The 16,722-nt window shown below is 36.0% G+C and overlaps 1 protein-coding gene across 4 annotated transcripts in view; it reads left to right on the plus strand.

Annotated features, from left to right (window-relative positions):
- TSHR (thyroid stimulating hormone receptor) overlaps positions 1-16,722 on the plus strand; it is a 45,797-nt gene that overhangs the window by 6,187 nt on the left and 22,888 nt on the right. For all 4 annotated transcript variants that reach the window (XR_014946751.1, XM_015865237.3, XM_032444990.2 and 1 more), the window contains 2 exons: positions 8,116-8,187; positions 12,130-12,204. Coding sequence is in view for 3 of the 4 variants with exons in the window: in XM_015865237.3 (XP_015720723.1) it covers positions 8,116-8,187; positions 12,130-12,204 (147 nt within the window). In the remaining variant the exon portion in view is untranslated. The remainder of the gene's footprint in view (positions 1-8,115; positions 8,188-12,129; positions 12,205-16,722) is intronic.

The raw sequence follows: 16,722 nt of genomic DNA on the forward strand, positions 1-16,722 counted from the left end.
AAACTTTCTTATAAATTTCCATTCAGAACACCAGTTTTCATTAAATGGGAGTATACTAAAGGTAACTGTTGTATATTTTGTTACATATGTTTTCATTTCAAAACAAACTCAAAATAATTCAGTAAAAGAAATCATTGATTCTCTCTGTAGACCCAGGCAGATCACATGTTGCCTTGAGATCAAGAGACAACTAGGATAATTTTAGCATGTCAGCAGCTCATTTTCCATGTTGAAATATAAACTGCAACAAAATCTCTCTAGGTGCTATCACTGTGCTTACTTCAGTCAGGAGCACTGGATTTTCCAGAATCCCAAATATTATTGCTTCTCATTGTCTTCATTAAGGTACCAGGGCCCTGAAATGACTGCAAGATCTAAAATCTGCTGGCATGAAGTGGGCTCTTTACATATATGAAAAATTTTATTTCTCAAGTAAAATAAGATATTTTGCACTCTTTAAAACATTGGGTACAAGAGACACAAATGTAGCTGACAAGCTGCTGTGCTCTTAGCAGTCTCCAACTTAGTTCATTAGGGCTTTTTTTTTTTTTTTTTTTTTTTTTTTGTTATACTTTGACATGATTCCTGTAATTATTGAGGATGTGTGAGGGCTGAGTCCAGGAGAACACAAAAATATATGTTTGAAGATAAGATTTTGAGGAACTGAAACTGTACACTATACTTCTCATTCCTGTTTTGGTAAATCAGCACTTGACAGTAGCCTGCCTGCAGTACATGTGAAATTATTCCACTATAGGCATTTAGATCTCTTTATAATGCTTCCTGAAATGATCCTGTTTTCAAAATAAAATCACTTGTTTAACGACTGTGTTCAGATTCTGTAAATGCATTATATGGCACATACCAAACATTTACTGATTTTGCAAATATACGAAACCTCTGTGTGAGTCAGATTTGCGAAAATTTGCTTTCTTAACCAATACCAACTGAAAACATACTATTCTTAGCACTTAGCAAAATACTCTGTAAACATCTTAAAGATTATAAAATGCTGTAACTATTTTGGAGATTTACTTTCCTTTTAGATTTATATCAATACACTCTGTTCCTCAGTCTAGGAGAAAGCTGTTGTGTGCTTGTAAAGAGGAATGGGCTGGAAATTTAATGTTAAAAGAAAACAGTGTAATGAAAACTGACTGCAGCAGCAATTCAAGGTTCAGTGAACTGTACCACTTACAGAATCAAACTGTTAAACATCTGAAATATTTTCTGAAGTTACAGATTCCAAATTGAAGTGGATTGAGATTATCACAACTAATTTTCACTTTAGACAATGAAAACACAAAAATTAGTTTCTACTGCCAAATTACCCTTATCTTTTGTAATCGTGTGTAATTAAACAATAGTGAGATAATTATTTCTGCTCAGAATGGAAATAGTTCTTCATTTTGCACTTATACGGTTCCTAGCACTGGCTGTGGTTCCATGCCATTACAAAGGAAGTCTAAATGCTGCAAAGATACAAGAAGATACAAGGAATGATAAGAAACGGGGGATGGGAAAATGTATTTATTTTAAATCGAGTCTTACTCTCACTCATTCCTATTCTTCATTTGGTAGTTGAGATGTGTATGTGTTGCGAAGAAACGCATAGTTAGAAAATAATGTCAAGAACCCTGAAACCATATTATTTATGACTTATTCTTGTCAACTGCAGTGTCACTATATTTACTTATTTCCATTAAGGTGGTGGGATTACAGAATGCTATGCCTTTTAAAGAAAAATACATAGCCAAATTTAATAACATGAATGAGATTTGAGGAAAACTTTAAAAGCACAGATGTATGTAAAATACAGTATTTTGGAAGCACGTTATGTTGTACCAGGTGCATAAAATGATTTAAATGACAACCTGGAAGACAACTGATATTTTAATGAATTTGGTGTGTTTAATGATATTTGGTAGAAAAGCAATCAGTTATTTTAAGAAAGCTCATGTCTGGCTTGGACTTCAGAAATAGTTAAATACTTTTACACATTAAAACAGCTTACTGGTATTTGAAAAATAAACTGACTTCAACTGAAACATGCTGTTTTCAAAAAGAGTAGAATTTAAAAGTAGCGCATGCAGAATATCTAGATACTACAAAAGGTAAAGCAAAAATCTTGTGAGAAATACAGCCAATGAATAAATCTCATGCCTATGTTGTGTTTTATACAGGATGTCCCATCATGTATGTAACTTAACTTCTACTTTCTCTATTTGATGCAGAAACAGCAGTTATATACTGGGTTTGTAAGTACCTGGTGTACCATGAAGTTCACTGACAATTTTCTTTGAGTTGTATGATTTTATAAACTGCAATAAGCTGATAATTTCAAAGTTGACTCCCAGTTTTGATCAGAACTCATTTTATGAATGTAAGGTAAAATGATACAAAGACAGTAAATAACAAAGATGGTAACAGATATTCAAAAGGTTATTATAAGGAAAGACTCACCAATATGGATGCCTTCTCAGGGAAATACTGAGGCAACCTCCGCCAGAGAACAGTCTCCAAGAGATGCTGCCTTAGTGGTGGTCAGCCATTAAATGAGGTCTATAGCCTTCCAGGAGCACACCTAAATTACTCTCACCTGTGCTCCCACAGCTGACCCAACACTTGCCTCAGCTGATTAATCAGAGGTTCAGGCTGTGATTACCAATTTCCTATACAATGAATATGTCTGTGGGCTTGGAAAAAAACTTCCTCTGTAAAGCAAGTGCCTAGATGATTTTTAGAATTTTAGAGGTTTTTTTATCGTAATGTTTTCCATACTGGTACATTGTATTTCTGATTTAATGTTTGTTCAGCTTTGCTTTGAATAAGGAGAAAACACTTAAAACATCTTCAGTGGGTACAGTTGATTGATAGTCCTAGTATTTATACATAAAGTCAAACACAAAGGCCTTACAAAGACCTTAGAACTGGGCAGAGCAGTTGTACATTATTTTGTAATGACCGGTTTCAGTTTGGCATAAAGTGCAACTAGTCACTATTAATAATCTCATATCCCATTTAAATTTTCCTTCAAGTTCTTCAAATTTTTGTTAGCTTTTACTGGTTGATATATATTTGTATGGAAGCATTATCTTCACTATGTTATCTTCACTTCATCTTACTACAAAGGAATAATTCTAATTTACGTCTTCTCCAGCCACCCTTACGTAGCACTGAAAAGGATACCAAACTAAACATTAAGCAATTATAGTTTCCAAATTGTTTGTTTTCTTCATATCTTAGAATTTTTTTACTCAGCTAATATCCTTTATTAGATTTCTCTATGAGTGCAGTTCCTCACAAACTTCTTCCTTACTAGTTTTTGGGTAGTTTCAGTATCTCAACTGGAACTTGACCTCTGTCTTGTAGACATTTATATCACATTACTTTTTCAGCTCTGACAGTTCTGAAATCTATTGAATTTCATTTAGTTTGATGACAAGTGGCAAGTAACATTTAGCAGAGTCAGCACTTCCTGTGAAGTCTTCATTTTTTGCTTACATCCAGCAAAAAAACAATCAGTGGTCACAAACTGAGCAAGAAAAAGTTCTGTAATTATAGATTGGTATTTTCTGCTTGCTAAACATTAGTAAGCAAGGAACCTGAAATCAATTCTTGTTTCTCTGACAGCACCACTGTGCACCTTAGTGTGTAGGAAGAGGATATGTTAGATTTAAGAACTTATTTTTCACACAGAATGCTAACCAAAAACTGAGCAGAGTGCTTCTGTTTTGAATGGCTCTAGCATGTCTTCAGTTTTTTAGGGTTGTGTCAGTTTTGACATACAGTTTATAACAATCCTTTGGACTTCTGCTTAACTGTGGGAAAACAGGTAAGCAGTCCTTTACCGAATTCTTGAGTAGTTTCCTACTTTTACTATTACTTTTCTTTTAGTCTTTTTGACAGTTCTACCACGTTGTATGTAATACTAGGGTTAGACACTAGGTGGTAATCGTCTTCTAGTCAGCTAAGTGCATTTCACGTTGTGACTTGAGTTTTCATCTTTGTTTTTCTGCATTGGAAGACTACTATGAAGTTATTTCATAACAATAAAAAGAAATATCGTTAAAATGATTCATTAAAATTGTTAAAATGAAGCAAATATGAATAGTTAGAAATGAATAGTTAAAATGAAGCATATATGCATAAGTCTGAATTTTTAAAGTCCTTGAACTTGCATTCCTGTTAGTCAGGAGCAGGGTTGTTCCTGTGCATTTATAAAATATTTTAGAGTCTATGTATTTTCCAAACCAAAGCAACAAGAAGAAAATGAACAAAGAAAACAAAACAAGCAAACACCAAAAGGAATAGTTTATTCTCATTGAAGAATAACTAGTCTAACTGTGGGAAACAATCTTTTCTGAAAACTGTTTTGGAAGATCATAGGAATCAAAGAGTGAGGTGTTTCAGTCATTAGCTGGATATTTGAAGTACTTGATTTTTGACTAAGAAACTCTGCTTTCTAGGCTGGCAGATGTTTGGTGCAGGGGGAAGCAAAAAATATGAAGTTCTGAACAAGCAGACTAATGTCTTTCTTATGAGTTTTGTTCAGGCTTCATTTTCTTAAGAGATGCAATATGAAGCCTTTCAGGGACATGGAAGATAAACTTAGCTGCAAATATCAAAGGAGAAAGAAAATTTTAAAACTTCAACTGGATCAGAAATCAGAGACCTGTGAAAAGAAGAAATGCAAACTAAACACCCCCATATAAAACATAAAATGTTTTACTGAAATATTTTATTGCTATTTTAAAAACAACTCATTTGGTAAAAATGTGATTTGCTTGATTCTGCAACTTTTCAAGTCCTGATTGCATATTTTTAATGAAAACAGCCTCAGACTTTTGGTTCTCCTTTTTGAAAGATTTTATGAAATATAAACTGATGCCATTTTCCAGATTTATTATTTACTGAAGCTTTCCATCTGAATGAGAAAATAAAAGCAGAAATAAATGGAAGCGCCCAGGTTAGCATAAGCATATCTTTCATTCTCATGTGTGTCATCTTTTCCTTAATATAAAAAGGAAATATATAAATGAGCTATTAAATATGTAATTTCTTACTGTTACTGTTTTTCTCACATGGAAAAGTAATATGTATTTTCCTGCTGAAGTCTCCTTTATTCTGAAAAAATGTTTACTTTCTTAGTGAAGGTTCTGTAGATTGCTGGATACTGGACTCACTTGCTAAACTGCAAATTAAAATATGCACGTTTAAAAAAAAATAATAATAATAATTCTAATGTGTGCAAGACAGGAAGAATCATATAATGAATTCACAATTATTTGTCATATGCTTCTACTGTATGATAAGACTGGAGCTGGTGTCAGAAGCTGGCAGGCCATGGAGATGGAAGTCCTGACCTGCCTTCCTTTTCTGTCTCAGGGCTTTGAATTCTGAACTGTCTGGTAACTCCACCTTAAGGATTGCATTAGCACAGCTATGGAAGCTTATGATCATCATTTTATGCAGTTAGATTGGGCTAAACTAAAGCTATTCTATCTATCTACATTGCTGTCATTTTTGATCCAACACAGACTGTTCTGGTTGAGTGTTTTCTCAGCCTGTCTTGTTTTCAACCTTGGAACAACTACCCATCTCACAGCTTTCTACACTCCACTAGTTAGTGTTACTCCTCCAGCAATATTCCACAGATTCACAGCTAGGAAACAGGAACTAAATGTTTTTCTGCAAATTTTTAAACTGCTTTAGAATATGGGTTACAATTTGCTGCAGTGTATCAGTACACAGGTTCTTCAGCAAGAACTGGGACTTTGCAGTGGCTATAAAAAAAGCTGGCTTAAAAATTTGGGCCTAAATCTAGGGCCACTGCACTGGCTCCATTTCATTACCTGTATAAGCACTGACTGTGAACTCAGTCAGCTATCTATCTGCTAACTCTACGAGTAGGTGAAGAATTGCAGCTGGCTAACACCAATTACTGGGTCACTATGTGCTATTATTTAGCAAATCATTTATGTAGCAGGTGAATTGCTAACTAGGACTTTTAGTTTTGTTGTCATTCGCTGAAACTATTTCACTTCACAACTAAGTTATCATCATGAAGTGTGCTATTTTTGATTGTCAGACTGAGATTTCTTTCTCTTAATACTTAGTCGTCCTTATACTTCACACATCTAGTGACACCTATGGTTTCTTGTCATATTTGCTGAATGCTGGTATATTTTTAAACTCTAGCAAGTAAATATGAAGAAATTTGATACTCCCAGTTCCAACCCATAAATAAATTTATAAGCTGTTTAGTTAAAATACATGGCTAAGTTACTTTATTGTGCTATTTTTGAGATAACAGAAGCCCTATCTAGGAAGTTTTAAGTGTAGAGCCATTTCATACTACAGCAACTTTGATAACAATGGATTCATATATGTTATCCAGAATTCCCATTCTTTTCTGACAGGGTAAAAATTCCAGGCATGTCAATAAAAGATAAATGTGAACTCACTTAGCTTATGTGTAACTCAGTTCCCTACATGGCAAAGACGGAGGTTGAATGTTTGACTTAAAGGCAGGAGATCAGGAGGAGACTTACAGTAGTGCTTAAATTCTTTCCTGGGATATGGGATTGCAGATTAAGTACTAACCTCTGTGATGACTGGTGTGAGAAGTAAGCATGACATTATGAGCCAACATCTTTTAAATGAAGAGGACTAGAGGGATGGAAGACAGGTTAAAAGCAAGCCTGTATAGTTGCAAGTGTCATAGCTATGCTTTTCTTGGCTTTGGGGTTCTAACAGTCTCTCAGAGAAGCCTTCAGGGAGCTTCCCAATGCAGACCGTGATACTGTTAGCCCTATTTATGAGGCATGCTGCTGGCTCATGCTCAGCTCAGTGTTTACTAGAACCCCTAGATTTTTTTCTCCAGTGCTGCTTTCAATCTGGGTGGCCCCCAACACATTCTAGTGCCTGGATTTTTCCCCTGCCGGGGCAGGACTTCATGTTGACATTTGTGAGGTTTCTGTCAGCTCATTTCTCCAGCCTGCTGAGATCTGTCCACACTGTTCTACTTCAGTACTTCTTAAAGTCTGTCTGAAACAGGAATTTCTCAGTCATCATTTTCAATTTCCTAAAAGGACTGTAAATACAGACAGATGTTGAAACACAACAGCAAGGTCAGCAGACTGTAGCTGGTTGTTTGTTGCAAATATTTTGCCCAAGATTGTGAACCCAAGAGGAACCAGTTTTACATAGTGGAGGAGGGAAAAGGAAGGGGCAGTACTACTATGGATGTCAAGGTGCTATGGGTGTAGGGGCATAGGGCAGCATACACCTGGACAAACAGATGTTCCCCTACTCAAGAGCTTGTGGAAGCTCAGGTACTAAATTTAGGAGAAACATCAACCCACTTTGGATAAATAAGCTTGGGTTCTCTTTGCTTATGCATGTAACTTGTATATATGTACACTTCACATATATGAGAAGAAAACAGAAAGAATTATTAATGCTTGGTCACGTATTTCATAAAAAGTTCTTCTTAGGAGAAGCTGTGGGAAATGACTGACATTTGTTCTTGGATACTCTTCAGACTGCTAGTTGGCTGTATATTAGTAAGTATGTTCCCAGATGTACTGGAAAACTAAAAATGACCTCATTCAGCAATGATTGGTTGTAACTGCAAGTCTAAAGATATTATAGGATAATTTTCTAAAGCATTGCCTCCTCTTTATTGGAACAGTCAGTTCCATTCTGTAATGTCTCCCTTAAATATTGACTGTTTTTCTGAAACCTCCTGCAGAAGGTTGAGATACCTACTTCTATTCTCTCCTGAAGTGCAGCCTTACCTGAACTTAAGAAATAACAATGTACCTGCCATCCACACATCAGATGTTTATGGAAAAATGGCTTATTTGCTACAAAGCATATAGGGAATTTTATGGAGATAACATGCATTTGCTCTTTACTTGAATTTTGGGTGGTGAGCACGCTGAGCAAACCAAGGTGCAGGTGAAACAGGAGTGTGAATAATGTGAGGGTGGAATAGCTGGGGAAAGAGATGAACAGAATTATTGGAGCAGAGCTGGAGATGTATACAACTATTTAATGTTAAACTGTGTTTAACAGAGAAAATTAACTGGAAAACTTTTATTTCTATAGGAGGTTTATGGAGACTCACCTAAGAACAATTCCAAGTGAAGCATTTTCTAACCTCCCCAACATCTCTAGAATGTAAGTTCTATTTTGGATATTCTTTTACCTCTCTATCAAAAATTTAGATCTGTAAGTAATCATCCAATTCTTTATAAACTAAACAGCCTGTCGGAAGGCATATTAGGCTTTCTGTTTTGTTTTTTAGTTCAAATGACATACTATATTACTGATTCGGACTAATGATTTGTAACTCATTTCACTGGAGACCCTTTTCTTTTCTAGAATAGGAATGGTTTTCCACAAAAGCATTACTACTTGTTTGGCACAAGAAGGACTTGCATTGTTTCATGTCTTTTGTATTTAAAACACATGCACAAATACAATGCATAAATGAGGAGGCAGCAGCATCTATACATTTGATTCACATTAACTTTTTTTGCAAGTGAACTCCTGTTCTCCATCTGCCCTAGTTATTGACATCAGCAGTCCTGAGAGAAAGGTGTACCAAGTTTTTTAGTTCCTCTTTGTGTCTTGCCTTTAATCACTTACATGGCCAATTGACACAGGGAACTTCTCTAACATCTCCCAGTTCACTCCCTAGAAACAGTCAGTAATTTGGAAGGGACCTCAGGAAGCCTCTAGTCCAACCACCTGCTCCAAGTTCTGCCAAATATGAAATCAAGTTGCTCAGGGCTTTATCCAGCCTGGCTTTCTGAAGTTTCAATAAAATAATAGAGACAGTATTTACTACTCCAAATATATTTCTTTCTTTTGCTATATGATTTCCACTATAACGTTTGCAAAATAAACCCTTTTTTCCCCCTCTGTGCTGAACAGAAATGAAGTTGTCCTCATTATGAACCTTGTTTAAACAAGAATTTTAGAGCTAGTATGTCCTTAAGTTCATGAGTATCTGTGTACTCTTGATAGCCAGAAGTAGAGATTTGTTTCCCTTTGCTGCCTTGCCACAGGAATGAAACAAAAAGCATTTCAGTGAAATGCTCAAGCACAAAGCTAATTCCTATCAGAAATGCATCAGTGCACTCAGGTGCATATGCTTCATTCTAGCAATACCAACATTTTAAAAAATGTTGTATAAGGTATTCATATATAATAGAAATCTATAGAAATTGAAAAATCTTGGTAGAAGTATTCTGTCCCTTCTGACTTTGAAGAGGTTAAACATAGTACTCTTAAGGTCAAAGACAGATAACTTTTTCCTAGGCTCTGAGGAGCCAAAAAGGGCATCAGTGATGCTTTGTGTTGCATCTGTGAGTTCCTGATGTGTAGTGTCCCACACAGTTTTCTCCACAGCTTCTCCATACAAGATAGCAGCCCTATGCAGAGCATAACATTTCCCTTGTGCTCTATATCTCTCTATGCAACACAGTGTGGTTTCACATCCTGTGCACACTGATTCTGTGCAGCATGGGACAGACGGCGTTGAAGCTAAAAAAGAAAGCAAAGGAAGGTGGAGAAAGGGAGAACGAAGAACTGTGAGTTCTTTGTTCCTTGTGGTTACTGCCACATGCAGTCCATTTGAAATGCCTATTCAGAAAAACCTGAGAATTCAGAAATGGTGATAAAGAGTTATTTATCTGTGAACAGACCTTCTCAAGTAGAGAAGATGTGAATTTGGTGTTTAGGTTGGCATTACATTCATATTGGATGTCAGAAGCATTCTGGAAACCTGCAAGTAAAACACAGCTTGCATGGGGAGACACAGCTGAGTTATGCCTCCAAACTGGGAATTTAAATACACTTTCTGTCTCTTCCCAGTGTAACACCTTCCGATTATGATTGCTGTAATTTTTATTTCTTATATTCATATGTGTTACATGATGTGCTCATCAACCAAGACACTGGCTAGTGCAGAAGCACTCTGAACAGTTGTGAGTAAATATTTAAGCACCATTAATGCCTCTTTCTCAGAAGAGATTGAATATATTTGCACATGTTTGTTGAGCCTTTATCTAGGTGACAGTAAGGCAAATAAAACTACTTGTATAATAATCTAATTAGCATAAACAATTGCAAAGCAGAAAGCAGAGGTCAACATGCCAAGAAAACATACCATTTCCTTCCCACTGTCACCCTGCAGGTTTGAGATGTAAAACTGAAACTCAGGCAGCTCCAAGCCAGACATCACAGTACAAATGGGACATGTGGACAGGTGGGAATGGTGGCTAAAGGGGTGAAAGAAGAGAGGAAGAACAGCTCCTGCTTCTCTTCTGTCTCCTCTCATACAAGACAGATAGGCCCTGACCTGCCTGATACCACCATCAGTACTATGGGGCACACAAAAATCTTTCTTGGATTCCCAGAACCAGCTGCTTGGCATGAGGATGCAATGTTTGCTTCTTCTCTGGTTTTCATTTAATTTTCTGTCAAGCTGATTTTTATATAGCTGTTTGCTACACACTAACTATCTTTTGGTTAAAATGCGAGCTCTGCTAAAATTAAATAATTCAGTTTTCTGTGAAGAGTGGAACTACAATTTCTTGAGTGGTAGATATTTAGGGTTTATAGGAGGATAAAATCAAAGCATCTCAAGTAAACATCTAATTCTGCCATATTCAATCACAGAGCTACAGCCTGGAAATACTTTATTATATTCTTCTTTTATTTTCTTCCTTCATTTTGGAAGAGCCAAATGGCTTTTTGGAAATAATATTACTGAGAAAGGAGAATCTGCTGGTTGTAGAATCTTTACTAGTTACTTTCCCGATATCTTTTCAAACACTGCTGAATACATCTTCAATTACCAATATAAAGTAAATCTCCTGTTAGAAAAGTTGAAATTAGTTCTACCTTGCTCCAGTAAAGTTAGGACATAAATTCCACTGGAACAATTAATGGTATTAGTCATCTTCTGGTTGTCAGAGCAGAAGCTGATCACAAAGTATTGTTTCTAATTTTTATAAACATTTTAGTTGTTTTTAAAATATCCATTGAAAGAAGTTGAAATTTAACTTCTATACAGTTTCAACAACAAAAAATCTGATCTGTAATTTTCTTGCATGACAAAGTCCTTCTGATATAAAAGGTTGTATTTATATTTCCTATTTCTACCTATAATACTGTCAATGTTTCAATTGTTATTTTAAAAGATTGATAGATGAGAAATACGGTATTTAATATAATTAGAAAAAATAAATCAAGCACAGGAAAACAACATTTAAATGTTATTCCAGTACTGATCAATTTTCAAACTAAGAGTTATTCTGAATGACGTAATTAGTTGGTGGGACCCAAATTGTTAGTGTCAGTGTGACTCTGAAAATTTGCATTTGCTATTTGTATTGCAACTTTACTCATACTTCAAAATCTTTAAAAGACTAATTTCACTATAATCTTCCTGGTGCTGATGAGGAGACTCTGTAGGGATAGTTTCTCATATTCAGCAGATCACTGTCAGTGTAAGTGCTACTCAGTTTAACTGTATGTAAATAAGTATTTCTTAAGATTATTTTCCTTTGTCTTTGCTTTGGTGCCACATTACTCTTTATTCTCTTCATGACATTCTTCTCGTGGCTAAAGATTCTTTCCAAATTCATGTCACAGTATATTTCTTTTCCCCCTCAACAACAGCAACTTATTATTTGCTCTTATGACAGAAAATTTGTGACAGTTATTGCAGTGATGACCCAAGGTCCAAATGTCTTTCCTTTTTTTTTTTTTTTAAAAAGGTTTTCCCTCAGATATACATAAACCTGCCTATTTACTTGACAGCTAAGTTTTTTTGGAGATCACCAAAATGATCTTAAATGGGAAAAGAAAAGAAAAAGAAATCTGAAATGTGAAATCTTTCTATTTGCTGCTTAATTGCATTGTTGTGCAGTTGTGATTTAGTGGTAGCACAGCAAATCTAAGTCTGTTAAAACCTCCTCTGCCTACCACCATCAGTGCTGCCTCCCATGGCAGGTGGCACAGGATGAGGAGAAAAAGTGGCTTGCTGGGCACTGGCTATGGTTTGCCAAGGTCAGTGACTTGTTTCTTTTTCTGTTTGCTGGTTTTTAGTTATATCTCCATAGATGAAACACTTCAGAGTCTGGAGGCTCACTCCTTCAACAGCTTAAGTAAAGTCACTCACATGTAAGTACTGTAATTAAATAAATGTAAGTAAATGAACATAGTGATAAAATTTGAGGATGTGTAGAGTAACGTGTATGTTGATGTATGAATTGTCATTCCTTTCTCCTTTGTAGCTAAAGATTCTCCTTATTTCTTTTCTCTGAAACATGTGAACTCTCTCTCAACATCAAGTTTAAATAAACCAGTAGCTCAAAATTAATTCAGTCAAATTACTAAAAGCGTAAAATAGTAACATTGTAAACACTATATTTACTTCATAGGAAAGTTTCCTTCTTTAAGGCTATGTAATCAGGAAATATATAGGTCTATTTAATCTTTTTTCAGAGAAAGAAATTGATCTAAATGATCTCTCAACACTGCTCTATTTTCTGTATTTTTTTTCCCCTTTTATTTTATACACTGTGAAATGGAAAGTATAATAAAGGAGATAGTATCATTATGTTTGTTTCATATAGGGAGCGACTAATACCAGAAAACTGAAGTGCTTTCCCTAAGAATACCTGATAAATAAAACTAGGAACAAAGTCTACATTCCTGTGACTTAGTTTATTCCAATAACATGGCTCCTATATTATTGCTGAAAATGCTTTACTGGAAGTCTTTGATCTAATAATGGTCCCTTCTATAGTTACTTTTTCCAGGGCTGTCTACCTCATATTTTTCCCTTTCTGATTCATAGTTGTTTTGTCTCTAGGATTTCTTGTTTAACAAAAATGAACTGTCAATGAAACATTTTCTGGCAACACATTTTATAAACAGTGAATTAAGTGTTTGGCACTACACAGCACATATTACTCATGTGGTAGTTGTCTTGTGGTTCACCTTTTCAGAAACTGAAGATCATATAATGCTCTTGGGTCATCCATTTCATTGCAGAACCTTCTATTGCTACTGTGTTAGAATCAAAGAAAATGTACTAGAAAAATTTCCCTCAGGATATTAATTAATAACACAAAAATGCTCTCCTTCAAAGGGAAATGTAGTGAAAGCTTTTAAATATAAACTAGGTTTCCATAATTTGTGCATTTTTAAGTGTGTGACTATTTTAAAGGACTGGTGAATGGAGCTATCGTGTTGTCAGTCCCTCTTCTAGCACATGAAGGCTCTTCTAGAAGCCACCTGCTATTCTTCAGAACGCTTCAGAGTGGAGCATTCAACTGTCTGGCTGTAAAGCATTATATCCACACCTGCAACATAAGCCTTCTGAGGCATATCTAACCATATTCATACACTTGAGAGACCCATTATATTGTTTTGGTATGTCATGCAATCTGCATTCTTCTGTGTCACAGCTCCTCTCTCTCTTCCAAAAGTCAGGCCAGAGCACACCAACAAGACTTGATACCACCAGATTATCATATCCAGGTCAAACCCATGACCTGCACATGGCCATTCCACAGCCTGTATAGAAGTCAGTGGAGCTCAATGGCATCTACACCTACTGCATATGTGGTACTGGCTCTTCAGGAGGGCTGGTGGGGAGAGGTTTTTGCTTTGGTTATTTGGGTTTAATGAAAGTCTTCTTATATCTCTCACAAGGAAATACCACAAGAAAACATGAACAGACAAGCAAGATGCAGTTTTTGTTTCTTCCAGTGAAAGAATCAGAGCAACTTCTCAAGACGAGACACTGGGAACTCCTTACTCACAAAAGCTAGAAGCAAAGCCCAAATATTTGCTAGTCCAAATATTTGCTAGGACTCTCTACTGCTAAGAAGCAAACACTTTTAAAATAATCTGTTTGGATGTAGGGCACGCACATTATTTAATCAGAGAATACCCAGACATCCGGAAAACTAGGCAGTTGTATATAAGCTTGAAGAGAAAGCTATCTATAGATTTCACTGTTTTTCTGAATTGTTTCCGTAACCAGTCTGATTTGTTAACGCTTTTTGTTGGTAAGTTTAATTTACTTTCCAAACAACAAGATTATCTAGGGATAAATGTTATGCTGTGCTGTACATTTGTTTAATGTTCTCCACTTACATAGTTATTTTGAAAGTATTATTGCTGGATAAAGATTATCACAGGTTGTTTTAAAGAAGTTTGAAGTAACTAATAGTTTTGAAAATAAGTCATTTCACAGAGCTTAGCTTTCACAGGATCAGTTTTTCATGGAGTTTTCATAGGGTACAATTTTATGTAAATAATCTTTTTTACCCCAATTTAAACTTATACATACAGTTTAATTTTAAAAACATTTGTTTTTCTGCTGAACTTCCTATAAGAAAATTTAGTGTTTATGGAAGGAAAGCACTAATCACTTTGGCTTGTGTCAAATGTCATATGAATAGGCATCCTGTGTTCATCACCATTCTGTCTGCCAAGCCTGCTGGTGTGCCTCAGTTTTGAGATTCAACACTCCATTTTTTCCTGGTCCATATTCACTTCTCCCTGTGCGACTCCATCCTGACTTTCTGCATGTATACAACCCTTAGGTCCTCTGTTACCCTAAGAGAAATATCTGAGCATATTTTGTATTTATACAAGCCTAAACCTCTTGAGTTGGATCTCATTTCAGTTGTAAGTCATAGTAAAATCCACACTATACTAAGATTGAAATCAGGGCTAAGTCTTCGTGTTGACATTTTCCCCAGTTACATTAAGTTGATCTCACAATGTATGCTAGCTCCTCGTTTTTGTCATTACTGTTTCTAAGTGTGTTTGTGTGCTGTCTTTGCATACACTGACAAAACTGTGCTTTCTAGATGCAAACGCAAAAGAGTCTACGTTCTTGTAATCATACTAACAAGCTGCAACTTGATGGCATTAGACTAAGGAGCTAGGTCTTTTTTTCTCAGGAAAACACTCCTAGGTATGGAATATTCACTCTTTCTTTTCAACCCCTCTTTATCTCTGCGTACACTCCTCTTTCCCTCATTTCTCCCCACTCCTCCATACTCCAAACACTCTCTCCTCTTGAACAACCATCTGAGAAGCCCTTTCAGAGTGTGGGAATACAGCCAAAGATTGTGGATCAAGTGGTTTTCCTTCGTACATGCAACATTACTTCAAGAGCTAGAGGGACTACTCAACATCTCTGTGCAGAGTGGGTGCTGGGGCACTTCTGCACATGGACAGCCGCGGTGCCAGTTCTTGAGATACGGGGCTGCAGAAAGGAGATGTTTTATGGCTGTGTCTGAAGGGTAACTGGAGAGGAAGACTGAAGAGGGAAGATCTAGCCCTAATAGGAATTTGAATGAAAGGGAGTGTTATATACCTGCAGTGAATTTTTGGACATGGAAAAAAGTGCTGTGTAGAAAAAAATCTTAAAAGCTGATGTCTGTAGGTAGGGGATAGGCTGGCTAGAGCCTGAACCAATTTTCTAGTGCTAACAGTGCATAAACAGGTGAAAAGCCATGGAGAGCTGCTCTTAGTGGGACTGCATCTTAACTGCAGGGGAGGGGAAAATAATGGACAAGTGAGGGAGACCAGGAAAGTCATAAAGTAAGTCTAAGGAAGCCAGGAGGACTCACAAGTTATTACAAGAAGAAGAAAGCAGCTGATATAAAATGCTTTAGAATGCTGAGCTAGATATCTTTACTATTCACACATATCAAACATAGTGGGACTACACTGAGACTCTGGTCAGATTTAGAATATCTGGGTTCTGGTTTTGAACAAAACTCAGGGACATGTCAATACAGCAAGACACATATGAAAGACACATCTGGTAAACAAATCTTAGAAGTTGCTTACATGAATATATTTGCTTTTAAAATATTACTAAATGTATACAATATATGAAGTAGCTGACTGACCTTTCAAGAGTTTTCCTTGCAAGCATATGGCTCATTATGTTAATTCATCACAGTAACATTTGAATTTGAATATTCATGGCTCTGACTTAAAATTTGTCTCTTTTTAGTGTATCCTTGGCATCTTTTTTATTTATACTTAGTATCTTTTTCATTTTACCCATGGCAGTGTTCAAGAGACATCTGGATGAGGAGCTATGAGATATGGTTTAGTACCCTGTGTTAGTAATGGTGATAGTAGGATGGTTGGACTAGATCTTGTAGGTCCTTTGTAACCTTGTGATTCTATGTATATAAAGTGCGAGGCTGTATACTTAGCCAGTCACATTTGCCTGGACTAAGAATAGAGAAAAATGGATTTCTCTCCTAGCTTGTTCTTAACATTAATATTCACTTTGTCAGGTCACCTTATTTTTTTATTGGACCTCTCTCATTCACTTTCTCATCAGTTTTGCAAAGAGACTTCTAGGCAACTGATTGCCTGCTCTCGATTTATGAAGCACCTGCCACAGTAGGCCTTTTCCTCTCTTCCTTTTGGGCCATAAGAAACCATCTGAATACAAAATATAGGATGAAATACAAATATAAATACATTATATTTTAAAGCACATTTCTTTCCTAATTCCAGCATCACAAATTCAAGAAACTCAAACAGCAAGGGCATAAACCTTTTCCCATTCTTCATTGTATGTAATGATTTACTTGAGTTCTTCAAGCTTTTCTCTGATCATTGGGGCCAACTGTCTCATCTGGCAATTCT

Source organism: Coturnix japonica, chromosome 5 (genome assembly GCF_054131305.1).
Source record: "Coturnix japonica strain WE chromosome 5, WE-NBRP24, whole genome shotgun sequence".
NCBI classification, from domain to species: domain Eukaryota; kingdom Metazoa; phylum Chordata; class Aves; order Galliformes; family Phasianidae; genus Coturnix; species Coturnix japonica.